At 44.0% G+C, this 18142-nt stretch overlaps 1 protein-coding gene across 2 annotated transcripts in view; it reads left to right on the top strand.

The window, feature by feature from the left end:
* The first annotated feature begins 831 nt into the window (after window positions 1-831).
* LOC149342963 (uncharacterized) overlaps window positions 832-18142 on the top strand; it is a 162038-nt gene continuing 144727 nt past the window's right edge. For both annotated transcript variants that reach the window (XM_089545517.1, XM_089545518.1), the window contains exons 1-7: window positions 832-3149; window positions 4609-4788; window positions 7167-7333; window positions 9673-9812; window positions 10550-10691; window positions 13123-13211; window positions 15556-15656. In XM_089545517.1, coding sequence (XP_089401643.1) covers window positions 3117-3149; window positions 4609-4788; window positions 7167-7333; window positions 9673-9812; window positions 10550-10691; window positions 13123-13211; window positions 15556-15656 — 852 coding nt within the window. In that variant the 5' untranslated portion in view covers window positions 832-3116. The remainder of the gene's footprint in view (window positions 3150-4608; window positions 4789-7166; window positions 7334-9672; window positions 9813-10549; window positions 10692-13122; window positions 13212-15555; window positions 15657-18142) is intronic.

The following is an 18142-nucleotide window of genomic DNA, read 5'->3' as shown; positions in this document are numbered from 1 at the left end:
AGAGCCTGATTATGACAGATGTCGTTTTCATGGCATTGGATGCGGTAAATGTAGCCATACTTTTGTTTCTACACTTAGTGGAAAAGTAAGGTTAGTATGAATTTCTTCAGCACTTAGGCTCAATTAAAACCTCTATGAACTAAGTTGGCGGAACTGAAGGAGGCCACATATTGTTGATTTTGAAGCTGTGCATGACAGTAGTAGTGGTTGAATGGTGCTTTCTAATAGAGTGCTTACCTTGAAGGTGGCATTGGTCCATGTGATCATAGACTACTCGAAACTGCGCCTTGACTGCATGGAAGCACGAGCAGGGTTGAAAGTGCCGACAATATGTGAATGGAGCTGTGCAGCTGGTGAATTTCGAAGTTGGTTGCCACTAGTGCTGATAAACCCATTGACTTGAGACAGCCTGACACAGCTTTCTAATGGTATGTCTGGAGGGTGTCTGCTTGGCCATGGTATATGACCCAGTGCTGGCACTGGGTGTATGTACTCCATTGTGGTAAAGGGGCTTGCACAAGCGCTGGTATCCCGTGTTAATTGACCTCCGGACGCGTCACTTGGTGGGGATCTTTTCTGCAATAATTCCACCACTGGGGTAACATTGCTGTAGTACTCCACTCTTGCCACTTTCCTTGTGGCTAGGCACCATAACTTTCCTGTTACATGTCCGACGTGCGGTGTAGGTTGCCCTCAATGAACAGAAAGTGGAACTTGGGTGAGAAGGAAGGCGAAAGCGATGAGCCTCAGCTAGCGAGCAGTGCGTGTGGTGCTTGAGGAAGGGGGCTCGTGAGTCGAGAACGAGGGAGGGAGTGGGCGCGGTCACAGCATTTCAGGCCACGTTCTCGCGCAGTTTATGGTAGGCGACAAATAGCAAGGCAAGACGGTTGTAAAATGCTTTGCATGTGTACCGTTATGCCCATCCTACAGTTTGCCTAGTAGATGCTCCCCATAGTACATGAACAGAAAAGGCGGCCTGCAAGGGTGCTAGTTTTACAGCGACAGCTGTTAAGCGCCCGTTCCCGCGTTTCGCGCCGTCATCGTAGTACACCGTAGTCGTCGGCGTAACCGGTAGGCGCGTTGCCATGGGAACCACACGGAGGGCCGGCCGTTACCCTTGAAGGCGGAGGGTTGCAGTGGCAGGAGTAGGCTATTGCTAGACCGTAGGAATGCATAACCGGGTGGTGGTTACCGTGGAAGGAGTAGGGAGAGTATGGTTTGGTTTGGTTTATGGGGTTTAACGTCCCAAAGCGACTAAGGCTATGAGAGACGCCGTAGTGGAGGGCTCCGGAAATTTCGACCACCTGGGGTTATTTAACGTGCACTGACATCGCACAGTACACGGACCTCTAGAATTTCTCCTCCAAAGAAATTCTAGCCACCGCGGCCGGGATCGAACCCGCGTCTTTTGGGTCAGCAGCCGAGCACCATAACCGCTGAGCCACCGCGGCGGCAGGGAGAGTATGGCGAGAACAGAGAAATGTACAACGATCCAGCTGCTGCGAAAAGCGCTGCCAGAGGAGAGGGCCATCGGTAGCGCCGCGTACCTAGAGCGGTGGACTAGGGATGTGGCGACTCTTCCCTAACACTTCTGCCCCCCCTATCCTCCTCCTTCCCATCCTCCTCGTTTGACGTGCTGCCTTATCAAATACGTTAACTGTTTTTCAAAAGTGATAGAGCTATGTAGATATGCGCTCACGCATCCTTTAAAACACATGAACTGATCGTGATATTAATCCACATTTTTTTTTTATTTGTTTAAACCTCGGCGGGCATGCCATTTTTTGGGTGAACAGCTTCCGGTGCTGTAAATTCAATCTTTTTTTTCTTCTATAGACAGCCTCAGTTATTCGCGCAGTGTAAAAGGGCCTAGCTCACCGATTTGCTTGTAGACCAAGCTACAAGTGGCTTTAACTGTAGGCTTTGCCTTCACATAACTCACTCGGCAGTGAAGCCAGCTTTCAGTTTCGCAGCAGTGAAAGTAAGCGCATTCGTAAAAATAATAAATATGCGTGAGTAACAGGCACGCTAATGAGTGTAAATTGCGTAGGACACTGAGAAAGGGCAGCGCGTAGTTATTTTATTTCACTAAGTTTGCAAATTCTAGAATCACAAGAACGCTAACTACATGTACCCCATCTCCTGCGATGCACGCGATCTATCCGGGTAGAAAGTGCGGGCTTTGCAGCTATCGCTGTTAGTTCTTTTGCCCACGTGATGGCTGAATCTCTTTGCTTTCATAATTTAATACTTTCGGCGTGTTAAAATTCTAGTTATTCATCGTATGGAGTTGTCGAAAAAAATGTTTTGAAGTGTGCCATTTGACCTATCACTCATAATCGTAATGCTGTACAGTTGTATCCTCATAAATATACTTCTCCTTAAGAAAATAAAAATACTTTCGTTCAAGTTAGGTGAAACATCCTGTCTGGTCACGCTCAGTTCACCCACAGAACTGATGATCTCCAGTAAGGCAACTTTTATTGTGGTGTTAAAGCAATGTTGGGCGTTCACTACGTTAAAAAGTTCTGTTACATAAGCACCGCAATGCAGGCGGGAGTGCTAACACAAACGTTTTTTTTTTCTATTATTTGGTAGCGCTCAGTTTTTGTTTTAGTTTTTGTATGGAGCATGTGCGGCTGCCCAGGAGTAGCTCTGGGCAGTGCTGGCAACCGCGTGCTACTGTTTATGATGCTCGCCGCCGCTCCCGTTACTGCGACGATGTAACGAAACCAAAGGCTGTTCGTCGCAACGGTTGCAGCCTTGCAAAAGCTTGGTTTGTCGAGTGCTCGTGTGAGTGATGTTGCGCAAGCACTAATATTGTCCTTGACGCGAAGATGGCGCCGAAAGATGCTTTTACATGTCTATTTAGGCTTCCCGCGCCGACCGACGACGGACTGGTTCAAGTGCAGTGGTAGGGCTGGCTTCTGCTGATTTTCGTCGCCTGTTGTGCGCTGGAAGGCTTTCGAAAAACCAAGCGGCGCGGCCAGCGGGTTCGAAGGATGGCTCCAAAGAATTTTCGGACTGCCACGGAGCCCGATTCATGAATGAAAAGGCGGCGTTGCTGCTTATCGTCCAAAACAGACTGCCCCCCTCCCAACCCATCTTCGTGAAAAATGCTTTCCTCTCGCAATGGCTCTGATAACAAAGTAAGTGATTGATCTATTGTTGTCTTTGTCAGCGTAGATGTCCTTGCGCTCGGCAGCGTGTGTTTTTATTGCTGGGGGATGCGACTCGTTAAGCGGTTTCGTTCGGACGCCTTTGGCAGTTGAGCGCGAGACGGGCAGCGCCTTTGCTGTCTTGCTTAAGTTCAGAATACCTTATGGTGGAGGAACGTAGATGAATGAAATCATTAGTGACACATACTAGCAGTCACTAGCGGATCATGAGTCCAAAACGGTTATTGCTTATATACTACTATAGTTATTTAATTAATTGACCTTGCAGGATTCCTGTGCATGATTGGTATGATGCTGTTGACATGCTTTTGCAACATTTAGTGCTCAACTTGAAGAGCCAGGCATATGCGTCGATAGAAACTGCATGATGCCTCTATACTGTTTTTTTTTTTTTGTAAAGGCCGCGATAAAATTAACTACTGGCTTGGATAGAAAAACATTTAGGTAAAAAACACAGCATTGTTTTTGTCAAAGAAAGGCTGACTCCGAATTTTATCAGTTCACATACAGTGAGTAATTGAACAGACCATCCGAAATGTGTCGAACTTGAGCTACAGAGGAGCACACCATTGGCAACCCAGCAAGGTTAGTCAACATTGTAATCAGAGTATAATCACTGAACCATCAGTCATTATGCATGAAAAACAAATAGGACACTCCAGGGATGTGCAAACCTCAAGATAACATTGTACTTCCTGATTTGTTTTGTACCTTTCCTCACTGTCTCAAAGTAGTAGAGCTCACTTTGGTTTGAGGTCTTTGCACTTTTACTGTAGGCAGGCGTCGTGTACTCCTTTTTGTTATGTCAGCTCAAGAAGCAGTTATCTCATAATATTATAGTTGCGACGTTTCTTGTGGAAGAAAACATTTTGTAATTTACTACATTTTGATGCATTCCTATAGCTTTCAGGCACCAGAAACGACGCATGCCACCTGTTATTTTGCCTTGTTTGCAAAATTTGGCGTGGTCAGTTACCTTACACCTTGTTTCTAAATGTGATTTACTCACCAGGTTGGCATGTTCGGTTAGTTGGTGGCGTTCCATGGTGGTGGCCACACAAAAAGGCGATGTCGAGAGAGCTTAACTGAACTGAACTGATGCTAAACTGAGTGCTGAACACTTAACTGAACTTTTGTCGACAAGAGCACATCAATATGCCCACAAACAAGCTGAATGAAAATGAATGGCTCTATCTTGCCAGATGGAAAATAGAAAAACTGCTTTAAATGCCAATACTCTGCAAGACGTCTTGGTATCATGTTTTGAGTACAATCAACTCTCAATGATTTAAATTTGAAGGAGGCTGCAAATTTGGAGAGTCAGCAGATCTAAGAAGGACCATAAACTTGAACCACCTTAATAGGTTTGGAGTGATGCCTCTTAATTGTCTACAGTTCTGCTCTGACGTGCCCTGGGTGTACTGTGCAGGGAGCCATGAACCAGGAGCTGCCCATAGCGCCTGTGTCTTGCCATCGCTGCTTCCTGGCCAAGTCTTCCAGGGACCACGTTGTTGTGGTGCCTTCTGGCGGAGCCAACCAGGAATACCATCGACTGATCCCTGCCCTTTTCCGGGACGTCTCTACTATTTCTACAAAGTCTCTGCTCAAGGTAAAAGCTCCCTTCTGGGATCAGTTATGTAGAAAAAAGTTTTCACATAAGAGCAGCCATCAATGACATCATCTGTTTGTACTTCGTACTCACTTTCTTCAAGCACATCACATTGTGCTGCATAGAATAGTTAGCGTGCAAAAAAAAAAAAAGAGAGAGAGAGAGTTAATCCCAACATTAAAATGTTGAATTGAAGTGGGGAACTCTTTGCACTTGTTCATGGTTAGTGCAGACTAACGCTAACAGTGTACTGATAGTTGGGGCAAAAATGGTCTGCAGCTTGTTTTGTTACTGCTCATTGCTAAATGCACCCTTGCCATGTATCTGCTGTATAAAATCTGAGAAGAGCCATTGTCAGATATGTAATGCTAATTCTGTCGCGGGCTGTAAGGTTTGCCTTTATAATGTCATGAAGTCTCGGAGATATTTTTAAAAATTTAAACGGCGATGTGGGGTAAAAAGATTTTCTTTTGATCTAAAGAACTAATTTCTGAATTTTGGTTATACAAATTTCATCAACTATTAAGGAACATGCCTTATGAATTTGGTCATGATCTGCACTGTAGAAATGAAGAAAACGAAGTGTTTACTGCTGAATGTGGTGCATGAGGTATTGTTAGCAGTACCAAAAAATGTCGTTCGAACATGTCGTGCAGTGGTAAACAGGCAAGTTTCAGTTTGTTCTTGACCTTTCTGACCTATTCAGGCATTTTGTGAAGGCTGCAGCAGAAGCGGATTAAAAACGCAAAAAAACAAACAAACTACAGGCCTGGCCTTGCAACGTAATTTGTAGGTGAAACAAAAATATGTCAATGATGAGTGGAAATGCACCTTTGAAGATGAATTTATAGCCTTTATCCTTCATCAGACCTTTGTTTTATTGCTACCTGCACTGTTTAGCTTTGTTTAGCTTATTTCCATGAGATTTTGTGCACGAACAAAGTCACTGCATAGTTCAAAAGCAAAAAATTGGAAACAAAGTTTGAAAGCAGTTGCCAGTGAAGAGCATCACATCAACGAAGAAAGTCTTACTTATGCAGCAAGGGTTTTTATTTGAATATGAAAGCCTGGCAAACAAAACTGCAGGTATTCGAACTTTTGATGTCGTTTTTCTGAACTCACATTTCTGTCCCAAACTGCAAATTTAGGAAAACTCATTTTTATGCTTAAGTCAAAATTTATCTTTAAAGGGCTTTCTGAATCAGAGTTTTGTGGGGAACAAGATAAGATACCTATCATACTCACTTGTTAGGTTTTTGTAGAAAAAAACAAAAAACAAACAGTTTATTTTAAGTGACGTGATTTTTAGAGAAGTGGTCATAAAAACAACATTCTCTTCATGTTATCCTGTATGGCGTGCTTCCCTGGTGGGGTCACCTCTGCCAAAAAAGTGAGCAAAGTACATGTGTTTTTAAAATGATAGTTTTTCTAAACTGACACACTCACTAGCGGATTTTGATGCCAACAAATATTTTAAAACCCAAGATACAGTGTGTTACAAGGGTGCTTCGTCCCTAAGCATTTCATCAAAATCGGTGCTGCGGTTCTAAAGTTCTGGCTGGAGCCCACATCCTCCCTTAATGCCAAGATTTACTGGTAAAAGGTGGGGTAGCTTCATCTGTTGTTTATAGCCATAGTGTTTGTGGTTGTATTGTAACCACACGAATTTCTTCCACTTAACTTTGTTTAACACGGCTATGTCATGGTCTACAGAATACAGACTCATACTGTTTAGAGGTCATGAGTTGAGAAATGTGATTTCTGCCCCGCTGTGGTGGCTCAGTGGTTATGGTGCTCGGCTGCTGGCCCGAAAGACGCGGGTTCGATCCCAGCTGCGGCGGCCGAATTTCGATGTAGGCGAAATTCTAGAGGCCCGTGTACTGTGCGATGTCAGTGCACGTTAAAGAACCCCAGGTGGTCGAAATTTCCGGAGGCCTTCACTACGGCGTCCTTCATAGCCTGAGTTGCTTTGGGACATTAAACCCCAATAAACCAAACCAAACCAGAAATGTGATTTATGTTTGTTTATTATACATGGAAGGAAGGAGCTAGTCTTTGTCTTTCTTTGTTTCCTCTGCAGCCTTGAATTCGTGCCTCTGCTTCATTTTAGAAATGAACAGGCTTCATGCACTTTCCTGTTTGCTCTGATGTGCTGTTGCTAATGCCGTGTTTCTCGGGATTTCCCTAGTTAACTCCGTAGAAAATAAAAGTATCTCTGTAGATAATTACCGTCTGAGGCAGTCTGTGGCTCATCCCTTCATGCTGCTTTTGGTAAGGCAACACGGTCTTCCCTTTTTTAATTCTCCTTATCTCATTTCTGCCCTCCCCACTTCCTCCTCTTCTCCACCTTCCTGTGGTTGACCTGGTGGGGTCTCCAGCTCGTTCAAGATCTGTCCAACTCACTGACAGAGCACAGCCTGCTAATGCGCCTGGTCGGGACGCCCAAGGACGGTCTACTCCACAGGAGCCGCATGTGTGCTCTACAGTGTCGCTGCTGCCAGATGGCACACTGCATGAAGGCGCACTTCGTGGACGTTTTCCGCGGGTGGGCTTCTTCTTCCCTGTTCTCTGTCTCTATGTCACTTGCTGCTCAGCTGTCTTCTTGTACTTACTGTACAATGCCATGCAGCTGTCCCATCGTCTATTGCCCGAAAGATCTGTCATTGCTTTGAATAGATCTGGCCACTGTGTACTAAAGTGAAGTGAACATATATAATTTGCACCTGCGTACGCTACATCTTTCACTGAATTTAACTCAAGTGCAGTATACGCAGGTTGGTAACACATTGAGGGGAAGAAAATGCACAAATAAAACAAGGAAAATGATTGTGTAGTATTTGAAATAGTTGGCTTACAAAGCCTAACTACGTTCGCAGGGTATGGGGCACCCAGCTCTTGCGTGAAGGAGTAGCTGAAGAATAAAAACACTGCTAGCATGTACTAGTAATGATGCATCAAAGCCGGTAGCATGAAAGTCTTGGTAAAGAAGTGGAAGTCTTCCCTGCAAAGATGCTGTGACATGACTGTGCTGCTAACGTTTTGATGGCAGTATTTTACGTCTACATTGTTTGTACACCATAGTATTATACAACTTAAAAAAACAGCATTTGGTAACAATGGGCCGTGGTCTGCAGCATGCTTTTTATTACTCTGTTGACCAATAACAACAGTAAACAAAATAAGCATTTTAATATTTCGCTACATCAAACAAGCCACAGGCATCAAAATTCTTCAGCTGATAATTTCATGTTTTGATTAGTTTCTTGTTTAGGTAGCGAGGAAAGCTTTAGCAGAAGACTACTTTTTCGTGTTGGAGGAATTCGGTGCAGCAGTCCTGAATGTGGTTGGAGCATCACTGCAGACTTACTTTGTCTGCAGAGCAGGTTTTCGCCATTTGAGCTGCTGTTTGAAGGCATGCAGACAATCGCGCAACTAGAACCATTCCCATGGTGGGAGCAATTGTTCAGCATCTTGCAGCAGTGCTTTTAAAGAGACCCACAGTGTAATGTTGGAGTAATTTCTTGATGGTCCGTTGAGTTCTTCGGAAGGGCTCAGACCCTTCCAATCGTTGATCATTCGGCGATCAATAAGCAAGATGGCCAGATGTAGAAGGTCAAAGGAAAGATTATATTTACATGTATGTACAGAGGCAAACTGAATTACAGAAACAAAGTCAAAATCGAACTGCAACTAAATGGGACATTCTCACAGAGAAAGCTCTCTACCTTACCTTTCTTATCAACCGGAGGGTTCCGGTTCAAGCCTAGGTGCTTGTAGAAGCATATGCCAAGCACGGAATCCTTCCCCAGACTGCTGTCCAGTGCTGTTGCTTGTATATTTATATGCTTCACACATAAAGAAGTTAGGGCGGTTGTTTTTCAAGGCCCGCCATAGACTTCGTTAACCAATTAAATTTTAATATACAGTAACCACAGCCCTGGAAGGTTGGGCACAACCTTGAGCCCAGGGCCTAGTTTTTTTTAAAAAAAGAAACACATAAAGAAAACATTCAGGAGACCCTTTCCACGCAGGACTCCTCGCCCTCTCCACACTCTCTCTCCCCTTTCCACTCTTGCCGCCGCACCTGCGTGCCGCTTCTTCAAGGATGACGAGTTCTAGGGGAACGACGGGGCGAGTCACTTGCTGAATTATCTTGGGAGTGTCTAGTGGCAGAGGCAGGAAACGAGCCCCGCGATGCTTCGGTGCTGGCAATGATGCCAGCAAACAAAAGGTCCCTTCGCGGAACTCTTAAAAGGTTCGCAGGTTTCCACGGAATGGTACAGGAATCCTCTGGCATGCTTTCTTGGTGCCCCGGTGGACACCCGCAGTCAACAATGCTAGCAGTCGTGGCGACGCTGCTACTTTGACAATATGCTTCCGCATTTTTGTAGATGTTTGCGGGAGACGCGCAGGTTCGGAGCCCGTGGCTGTACCGAGAAATCTTCGCGTAGACCGGAGGCGCGCAGTGGCCTCAAGCTAAAGTTAAGAAAGATGGTGGCATTAATGAAGCGCGGCCTTACAGTTGGAACAGAATGTGATGAATTGTTCTCGGACTCTTATCGTGTTAACCATTTGATAGGTGAGTCATGACCTTAGATCATATGTGTGATCTGTGATGAGCTTAACAGGAGAACTGTGTTGTTAGATTGTAAGACTAGGCTTATTACTAGCAACAAGATAATGACGTGGGCTGGTCGATACATTACTGGCAGCTGGCAGCACTAATGAAACTGGATACAAGGACACTGCACGAGTTTGTACCAGCACATTACATTCATGCCGTAGTCCCAGTTTTGAGGGAAAATGCTCTGGGCTTTCGAGTTCCTTTCTCGGTGCTTTTTAGCGACTCTGATTATTTTCTTTTTCTCACCTGCGGTGCTTCAGGATGGAGGCCCTGTCGCAGCCTGACATTGTGGAGCTGGGCAAGTCCCTGCGTATTTACATGGCGTGCTTACACTCCTTGGAGCAAGAGCTTCATCAAACTGCCCACCTCTTCCAGCTGTTTCCCTTGCACCCTACTCCAGGTACACTTGCTGCCACGTGGGCTCCCATGTGTGACTTGTTTGTTAGCAGTATAGTGTGAAAACCTGCAGGCAGTTTTGGGATGTTAAATGCCGCATACCACCAAAAAAGTTTCTGGGATGCGTTGGCAGCAATCAAAGCTCATAGGCCTTTTATGCACTGATGGGTGGACACCACACTTGTGGTAATGGAAGACAGGCTTGCTTATTGTCATGCGTGGTGATAAAATCAGTTGGTGGTTGGTACACATGGAATCCACGTTCCCAGACTGCCTTTTAGGTGTCTTGGAGACTTTTGTTTTGATGGTACATACAGGTTCTACAAACACCCAAGTCTTTTATCCCAGAAGTGTCCTCACAGTGCAAAGTGACTTGGCAGCTGGCCAAGTCATGTTCATTATGGTTTTGATGCTGATTTGATCTTAGTGGTGCAAGCGCAGCTTGGCCAACATATTTTCAGTCTGCACTAAGTAGGGTGGAAAACTCGTTGTCCCAAACATTTCAACCCAGAGAAGCTGTGCATCAAGCCAGCGGAAAGCTCGTAACCATTACAAAACCAGTCATTAAAGATGTAGGGATGAGGAAATGTTTGTGGTTTGCATTGGCATTAGTTATGCTTGTGAAAGAGAGAAGTTGAGTGTGTATAAAGCCAAACAACAAGAGTGCATATAATTTCGTGTTGTGCCACATTCATTGCTTCGGATGGCTGAAGAGCATTAATGCATTCCTGATCATTGCAGATGGTTCAGTGAAGGCACAGTTTGTTCACACGGGGACCACTGGCGGCATGGAGCAGATGTTCAGCGCCGTCTGTGAATCCCTGATGTTGTCCACAGCTGACAAGTACAGACAAGAACGGGAAAGCTGGAAGCAGCTGGCTAAGTGAGTGCTGCATTTGATACTTTGATCTTCGAAATGCTTGACTACTGCATCTCATGTTCTTCAGATTTCGTTCGTTTTGGACAAAGTTATTAGATACAATACTTGTTATAATTTAAGCTAACGTTGGTTCTAAAGCAGTACCCAGGAAATGGAATGCAGAAATATAGATAAAGCATTCTTGGTTGTGAACTGACAGTGGAAAACTCTGCGACTTTTTGCTGTATCCAAAGCCATAGCCTTGCATGTCCGTAAACTTTATGTGTTTAGTTCTTGCGAAGATGTTGGGAAATGGCGCTCTACCCTCAACAGCCCAGGCCCGGTTCATTGTTCGGTAACAAGCCTGGGTAGCCTGGTATCTCTCTGAACTTAACTGAGTGTTCTGAGCTTGTACAATTAATTTGTTACTAGTCCAGGCAACTTGAAATAGTTGTGAGCATACCCAAATGTGCTGAACCAGCTCTGCCAATGTGCTGGAAAGTTTGTGCTGTGAAGCCGGTAGCGTGTGGCTTCCCAGGAAGGCACAGGTTCAGCTTTCCACACACTCTTGTGAAGTGGGCTACATCTTGTGGGTTGGGGTTGACTACAACTTGGAATTGGGATAGTTGGTACGAGATTATGTTTATGATATTTGTGCAGCCTGTCCTTAACAGTATGACAAACCCCAATATAAGGTGAATGTATGGGTAGACCACCTTTCACTGGTGTCAAATATATAGATGTCACCAAAACTGACCTTTGTTAAGGCAAAAAATAAATCTAATGCCCAATTCTGAAGGTGACTTAAAGTAGTCATTCTTTTTTTCTCTTTGAGTGATGCCAGTTTTTAGATGAGCGCACTCATTGGCTATGCCTTGTAAACTGTTTTAATAAATTACAGCAGTCAGAGTGTGATAAAACAACATATTTAATGGCATGAAGTAGTATTTGGAGTGGTCCATCAATAATAGAGTGCAAAGTGAAGGAAACATTAGAGCAGTGAAAAGAAGGGCCTCAATTGTGTAATCATGTGCAGCCAGCCTAATCATGGCATGCAGCTTGATTTTATTATGCTTGCCATCATGAGTTCGGTCATTCTGGACAAAACATGGATTTGTTGTTCATTTGAATGCCTTGGGTAAAGAAAAAGTTTTTTGAACTGCACAAATATGAAATGAATTGTGACGGGCTTCATTATTTAGTGTCACTAAATGAATAAAATAATTGCTTTGAAATGCTTGTGTTCCCTCCAAATGTTCTAATAACAATTACATGAAAGTTTAGGGTACGCATTATATAGTACTTTTAAAGTGATAGCTTTACTGGCCTAGTCAAGCTGAGGTCATCCCCCACATTTAAATAAATTGGTAAATTGGTTTTTGAGAAAAGGAAATGGCACAGTATCTGTCTCACATATCTAGGTGGACACCTGAATGGTGCTGTAAGGGAAGGGAGGAAGGTGGGAGTGAAAGAAAAAAGAGAGGAAGAGGTGTGTGGAGGTCTCAGGAATAATTTCGACTTCTGGGGTGGGGATTAACCACAGCACAGAAGCTCCTTTTGTGTTTTGCCCGCTTCCATGGCTCCAGAAATGCCATTGCTGTTAGGCATATTGACACCTTTTGCCATGCAGTGGCTATAGTAGGGACTAACTAAGTTTAACTACATTGTAACCAGTACTTTGCTCATTGACCAAAGGATGGTAAGAATGTTGTGCAGTTCATGTTAAACTAATGGCCAGTTGCAGATACTGGGGCCATTCTTTCCAAGGAGGTAGCCAACTGATCATAACCATTGCAGTTTATGCTGGGCCAGCAAGTATAAGCCGATTTATCAATTTTATATGTGATATTTTTGAAAGACAAGTAATGGCTTATGTTCAGGTAATACTGTGAGGTGTGTTGAGAGGGATGTGATTTCTTTCCTGAAATTCTCTCTGGTTTGAGATAATTTTTACGATGTCGTGCCTAGGCATGTACTTTTCACTTATAGAACTGATTGAAATGAAGCAGTTCACTGTTTGACACCGCAGGCTTGTGGAAATGTGCCTGTGGTGCCAAGTTGTTGTAGGCTGGATGCTTGCCCATGAAAATCAAATTAGTTAAGCCATAGTTAGCCTTTACATTGCGTTAATGACTATTTCGTGCACCTTTAGCATGTAAAGCCCCCTTCACACTTAGAGGGAAGCTGGCAGCATGTGACTGCCGGGCATTACGAAACGCTACTGCCGACACGCAGCGAAAACCGACGGCAAACGTGCGTGTGCAATAAGCCCGGCTGGCTACTTTATCCGCACATGCACCTTGTGCGGCCCGTTATGTTCGCTTGTCGGCAGCAGCGCTTTGCAAAGCGTGGTCATCACGTGCTTCTAGTTTCCCCCAAGTGTGAATGGGACTGTACATACTCTGGTCGGTTAAATGCTGCACCTTTGACATGTGCGCTGCATTTGTGTGCGCAGGCTTACCATGGACATACGTGCTCTCAGCGACTCATTGCATACGGATGCCGTTTTGGGATCCATGGTTGACTATGTCATCTTTAATCCAGGTGTGTCATATTCTTTCGTGCTCGTTTATTGTTCAGTTGGTGTAGGTATGCCTGCAAGAAGAGGGATAGTACTGACTAGTTGGTACATACATGTTGACGTTTTCTGTCCCGTCTTCAAAAAGCACTGTTAATGAGGCAGCTTGCGAACTTGGTGCGTAGTTTGGCATTTATAAAGCAGCTGTAGATATTGTAGAAGTCTTTCCAGAAATTAATATTGTAATTGTACGAGCATTGTGTTTTCTAAAATCTTAGTGCCTTCTTGTTTACCTTCTCCCTTGAAATCGCACATAGTTTATTACTTTTCAAATGATACAAATTACAGAACTATGGCAGAATCATGCTTCTACAATGAGTTATTTATGTTCTCATAGTGCGCAGTTCTGATGGGATAGCCACCAATTTTGTACAAACTCACAGAAACTGCATGCATGGCTGTAAAAACAGATGAATTCATGAGAAAGTATTCTGCCCAGTTCATCCGAGAGCACATTGTTGCTGATTTGCAGGTCTCTTCTCTACAATGAACTGTGCGTCTCTATGATGCCTTTTCACTGATGACAAAATGCTTAGCATTAATCAGAATATCTTCACTGTTTAGACTTCTAGTGCTCTAGCACTAAGACCTCCACTCGCTGATTTCGCCACCACCTATCTGGCAACGCGGTTTCACAAGTATCTTAACCACTACACCACTGTGGCGGGAGTGGTATGAGGACTCCCAGTGATCTATGAATGTAAAGTAAAAAATGACCAGTTCCACATATGTGGGCATTAATCCATTAACACTATCGTGTCATACCTGTAAGGCGGAGCTTAAGTGTCCCCTTCGGTTGAAGTATTCTGGCACTGATGCCCCCCCCCTCCCCCTCGATTTCGCTGATCTTTGTCTGAAGCCTGCTTGACCCTGAAAACCGAGCCTCAAACCTAAACTGAAACCGAAGTGAGAAACGAAGTGGTACATAACATACCTATAGAGTTTGGCCTAGCTGTGCTAAACTGTCATATTTTTGTACACTACCTACTTTTGAGTGTGACAGTAGGCTATAAGCATGAAATAGTTTGTCCTAATGTGGGTAAGACTGATGCAAATTCTATTATTACCATTCTTTCCAGCATTTTGATAATTCAAAGTCAATTTGTGTGCTGCAGTAAGATAGAACAGCTTATGGTTGGTTGTCTTTCATGAAGGTTCTCTCTGTGTGCTCAAGTGTACTGACGTAACAGCCACAAGAAAATACATGTTCATTTAGGATCATTGCAGAGTCAGTTAAGAGAACAGTGATGAGTTTGCTTAGTTTTTTCATGCACCTATTCAACAATCGGGGGTGTGAACAAACGGTACAATGTTTTCAGTAGTAGGTTTCAGTAGCTGGTTTCTTCAGTTAGAATTAAATAGCATGTACTATATGCACAAGGTGGGAACATACAGCAACTTTTGACTAACCACAGGCCGTGTGCCTAAATAAAGACATATGCATAGCAGGTAGCCTCCAGAGTTAGGTTTCTAAACACGAAATGCATTTATAGCTCCCATTCTCAGCATGGCAAACCAGAGGGAGAACATGAAGCGAGCTCTCCAAAACTTTCCGTCCTAACGGATAACTTGACACACACTTAGGGGAGCAGAAGTGCATGGTGTGGGCTTCCAAAGGTTTTGTCATAAAGGCGAAGTTCAAGTTGCCGGATTGTGTGTTACAGCAATTTCACCTTGTTATCACAGCTTCACTTATAGCTCGCAAGCAATAAGACGCGCGATGTCAAAAAAAAAAAAGTGAGAACGATACTCTCATTACTGAGCAGCACCATGGATGCTATAGTTGTGTTTGGCTATATGCCTGTGTCATTGACTTGTGAGTTTCGTACCCCTGGCTCATTCTACACTTCAAGTTGGCCGGCGACAGAAGTGTTTTGTGGTGCGATGTGGCACGCATGACCTGGACGATCCCCATTCCGAAAATGCGACTAACGCCATATATAACGAATCCTGGACAATGCTACACTGATGCCGCGAAGCATTTCATGCTTGCATCTACTCTTAATGACAATACTGCAGTTTTGTTTATCAAACACTTTTATATTCGGTTTTATTACAGAAGTAAAAGTGCTCAATGCACTATGGAATCGATCTGTGCTGTAATGTTCAAGAGCATCACTTAAGACCCATGTACAGTCTTTGTTGATGTGTACTGCCATGCGTTTTTATGTGCTGATGCGTGCTGTGCTGATGTTATGACATGTCTGTGTTGTCTTGTTCGGCTGTAAGTGCTAAGATAACATGTGATGAGATCAAAATGGCTTATCATGTTTGTGCCGTCCATGAACGAGGTGTGCCCTCAATTTTCAGATGACAAACTGTCCAAGAGTCACCCACCCAGTGAAATGGCACAGTCCAGCAATCTGAGGCTGCTCGGGCCTGCCTCTGCTGCCAGTTCAGAGGAGAACCTGGTGAGTCCTGTGCACGGAGGCTGTCTTGAAAATTAGCAATATTTAGTCACAGAGAAGGCCTTTGTTGCTACCGATTCTTATACTTTTGGCTCCTTTCTGCTGCTTGTGGGTTGGGCGACATTAAGTTTATTTCTTTTTAGTTCAAAAGCACTACTTCACGAGATCAAACTGGCTCACTGAGTTTGAATGAAGCTTGCCCAATGGTCTTAACAAACAAACAGCCGCCACAGTGGCTCGGTGGTTATGGTTCTCGGCTGCTGACCCGAAAGACGCGGGTTCAATCCTGGCCGCGGCGGTCGAATTTCGGTGGAGGCGAAATTCTAGAGGCCCGTGTACTGTGCGATGCCAGTGCATGTTAAAGAACCCCAGGTGGTCGAAATTTCCAGAGACCTTCACTACGGTGTTTTTCATAGCCTGAGTCACTTTGGGACGTTAAACCCCATAAACTCAAATCAAACCAAGCCGGACCAGACTGAACCAATGCACGCATGTGCACGCACACGCACACACTGCAGCAGCTGGGATTTGAACACGCGGCGACACAAACAAATCAGTGTCGCTGGCCACCGTGCAAGAGCATTAATGCTATCGCCGCAACAGATCAGCTTTTGCTGGCCACTGCACGAGAGCAATAATGCTATCGCTGCAGCCGATTATGCCTCAGGTTAAACTGCAAAACACTCTCGCGCTGTGCATTGTATATCGTCATGTTCATTAACTAGTACTACTATCGAAATGATATGCACACTCTCACACATGTCATCTTCATCAACTAATACTACTATCAAAGTAATATTATTGCCAGACGTGTGACCGAGCAAAGCAAAACCATGAGCCAACCAGGCTAAACACATGCTTTTGCACGTCTACTTGGTTTGACTACTACGTTAAAGCCTGACCTCTTTTTTTCCTTCGTCCAACCAAATTATGTCTGCACAAGGCCCAGAGAATCTGAATGGACACTGGGGACAACTCCATCCAGCTTTTGTTCTTAGAGAAAATTAATTCTGTAGCTCTTTCTGGCTATGTTGATGTTTGCCCGGCAGCAAAAGCCACATTTATTGCTGGGAATATTGGATTTAAAAATCTTCTCTCCACTCTGTTTAAACTCCTGGCATTGTGACTGAAATGGACTCCATGATCTCTGTTTGGAAAGTGAATGGCAGTATTGCCTAGCCTCATGTGAAAAATTTCTGCCTTGATACACTACAGTTTGCTTGCTTGAGAAACGAGCTAGTAGTGGCAATGCCTGCATTTGATTTTATGACCATTTACAGGTTATAAAAGCTCTCTTTGTCATTAGAACAAGTTAATCTGTTGATGAAGGCCAAACTAGAATTTGTTCTCAGTGTTCATATCACAAAATCTGTAGGTCTGTGCTCTGGTTGAGTCACTCAAGAAAACAAAGTGCTTTTCTTTTATTCATGCGTCTTCCTTGTCAAGGCAGGGTACGGTGTGCCTTTCTGAAAAGCAAAACTTCATTGTGTGACAAACATTGTTTGGTCTTTCCTATGGCACTGGAAAAATATCTTATACTTTTTATTTCACTATCTTTTTAAGTGTTCCTGGCAGTCTGGAAAGTATTGGCTATCTTTGTAATTAAAGTGGTCTATGATGCAGTAAGCTTCTTACGTTACTGCTTTTTCTGAATTTGGGCCTTGTGTTAGTTGAGATGCAGACTGCAGTGATGCCATATTAGAGACTGCAAAATTTTAATACTGTATCCAAATTTTTATTATTGTATGAAACCATTTTATGCTGGAATGGGCAATACCTCTGCGTAACATAGAGTTAGTAACTTTCTAGGGCTAGATTGTCTGCACCTCACATGCCAGCCACGTTTCCAGGACCCCAAAAAAACTTTCACATCAACTTTTATAGTTTTGTACTACAAAACCTTTTTTTTTTTGCTTGTGGTTCAGCTTGCATAATTGTGCTCACACTTAGCCAACACTAAGGAATAGCTGCCGAATCACACGTGTTAGATGTGTGTATATACACTTGCCCTCCTGTGTCTCATCTCTGCAGCAGAAAATAGCTAAACTCAAACTGCTCTCTTTTGCACCTCGTTATAATAAAAGTTGGTCTGTTGCTGATATGTAAACAGGCTGTACACAGATGGGCAATTGCTGTTCGTGCTTGGTAGGCAAGATGTTGCACTGTGCAGCTAAGGTTATTGCACGCAGCAATGCAGGGCTTGTGTATTTGAGAAATGGCTGCAGGTTTGCATGAACATGAGTGGGAAGACATGCAGGAAGGCAGCGAACATTTGTCTCTCCTGCTTTCTCTTTTTGACCTTACATGGCACATTCTTCTTGTTTGAATTAGTTTCAGAACATCTGGTTGCTATCCTTAAGCTGCACAGACCATACAGTGGGACTCGTTAAAGCTTTTTTTGCTGTAGTGTGCGGCATGCGAGGAATGAATGGTGGCCGGATGCTGCAGCTGTCTGATGCACCTTTTATGACTTTCCTCATTCTCTTACC

This window comes from Amblyomma mixtum, chromosome 5 (genome assembly GCF_055824585.1).
Source record: "Amblyomma mixtum isolate Tamu chromosome 5, ASM5582458v1, whole genome shotgun sequence".
In the NCBI taxonomy this organism is placed as follows: Eukaryota; Metazoa; Arthropoda; class Arachnida; order Ixodida; family Ixodidae; genus Amblyomma; species Amblyomma mixtum.
Note: the sequence above shows the minus strand (reverse complement) of the source record. Positions and strands in the feature narration are given on the sequence as shown.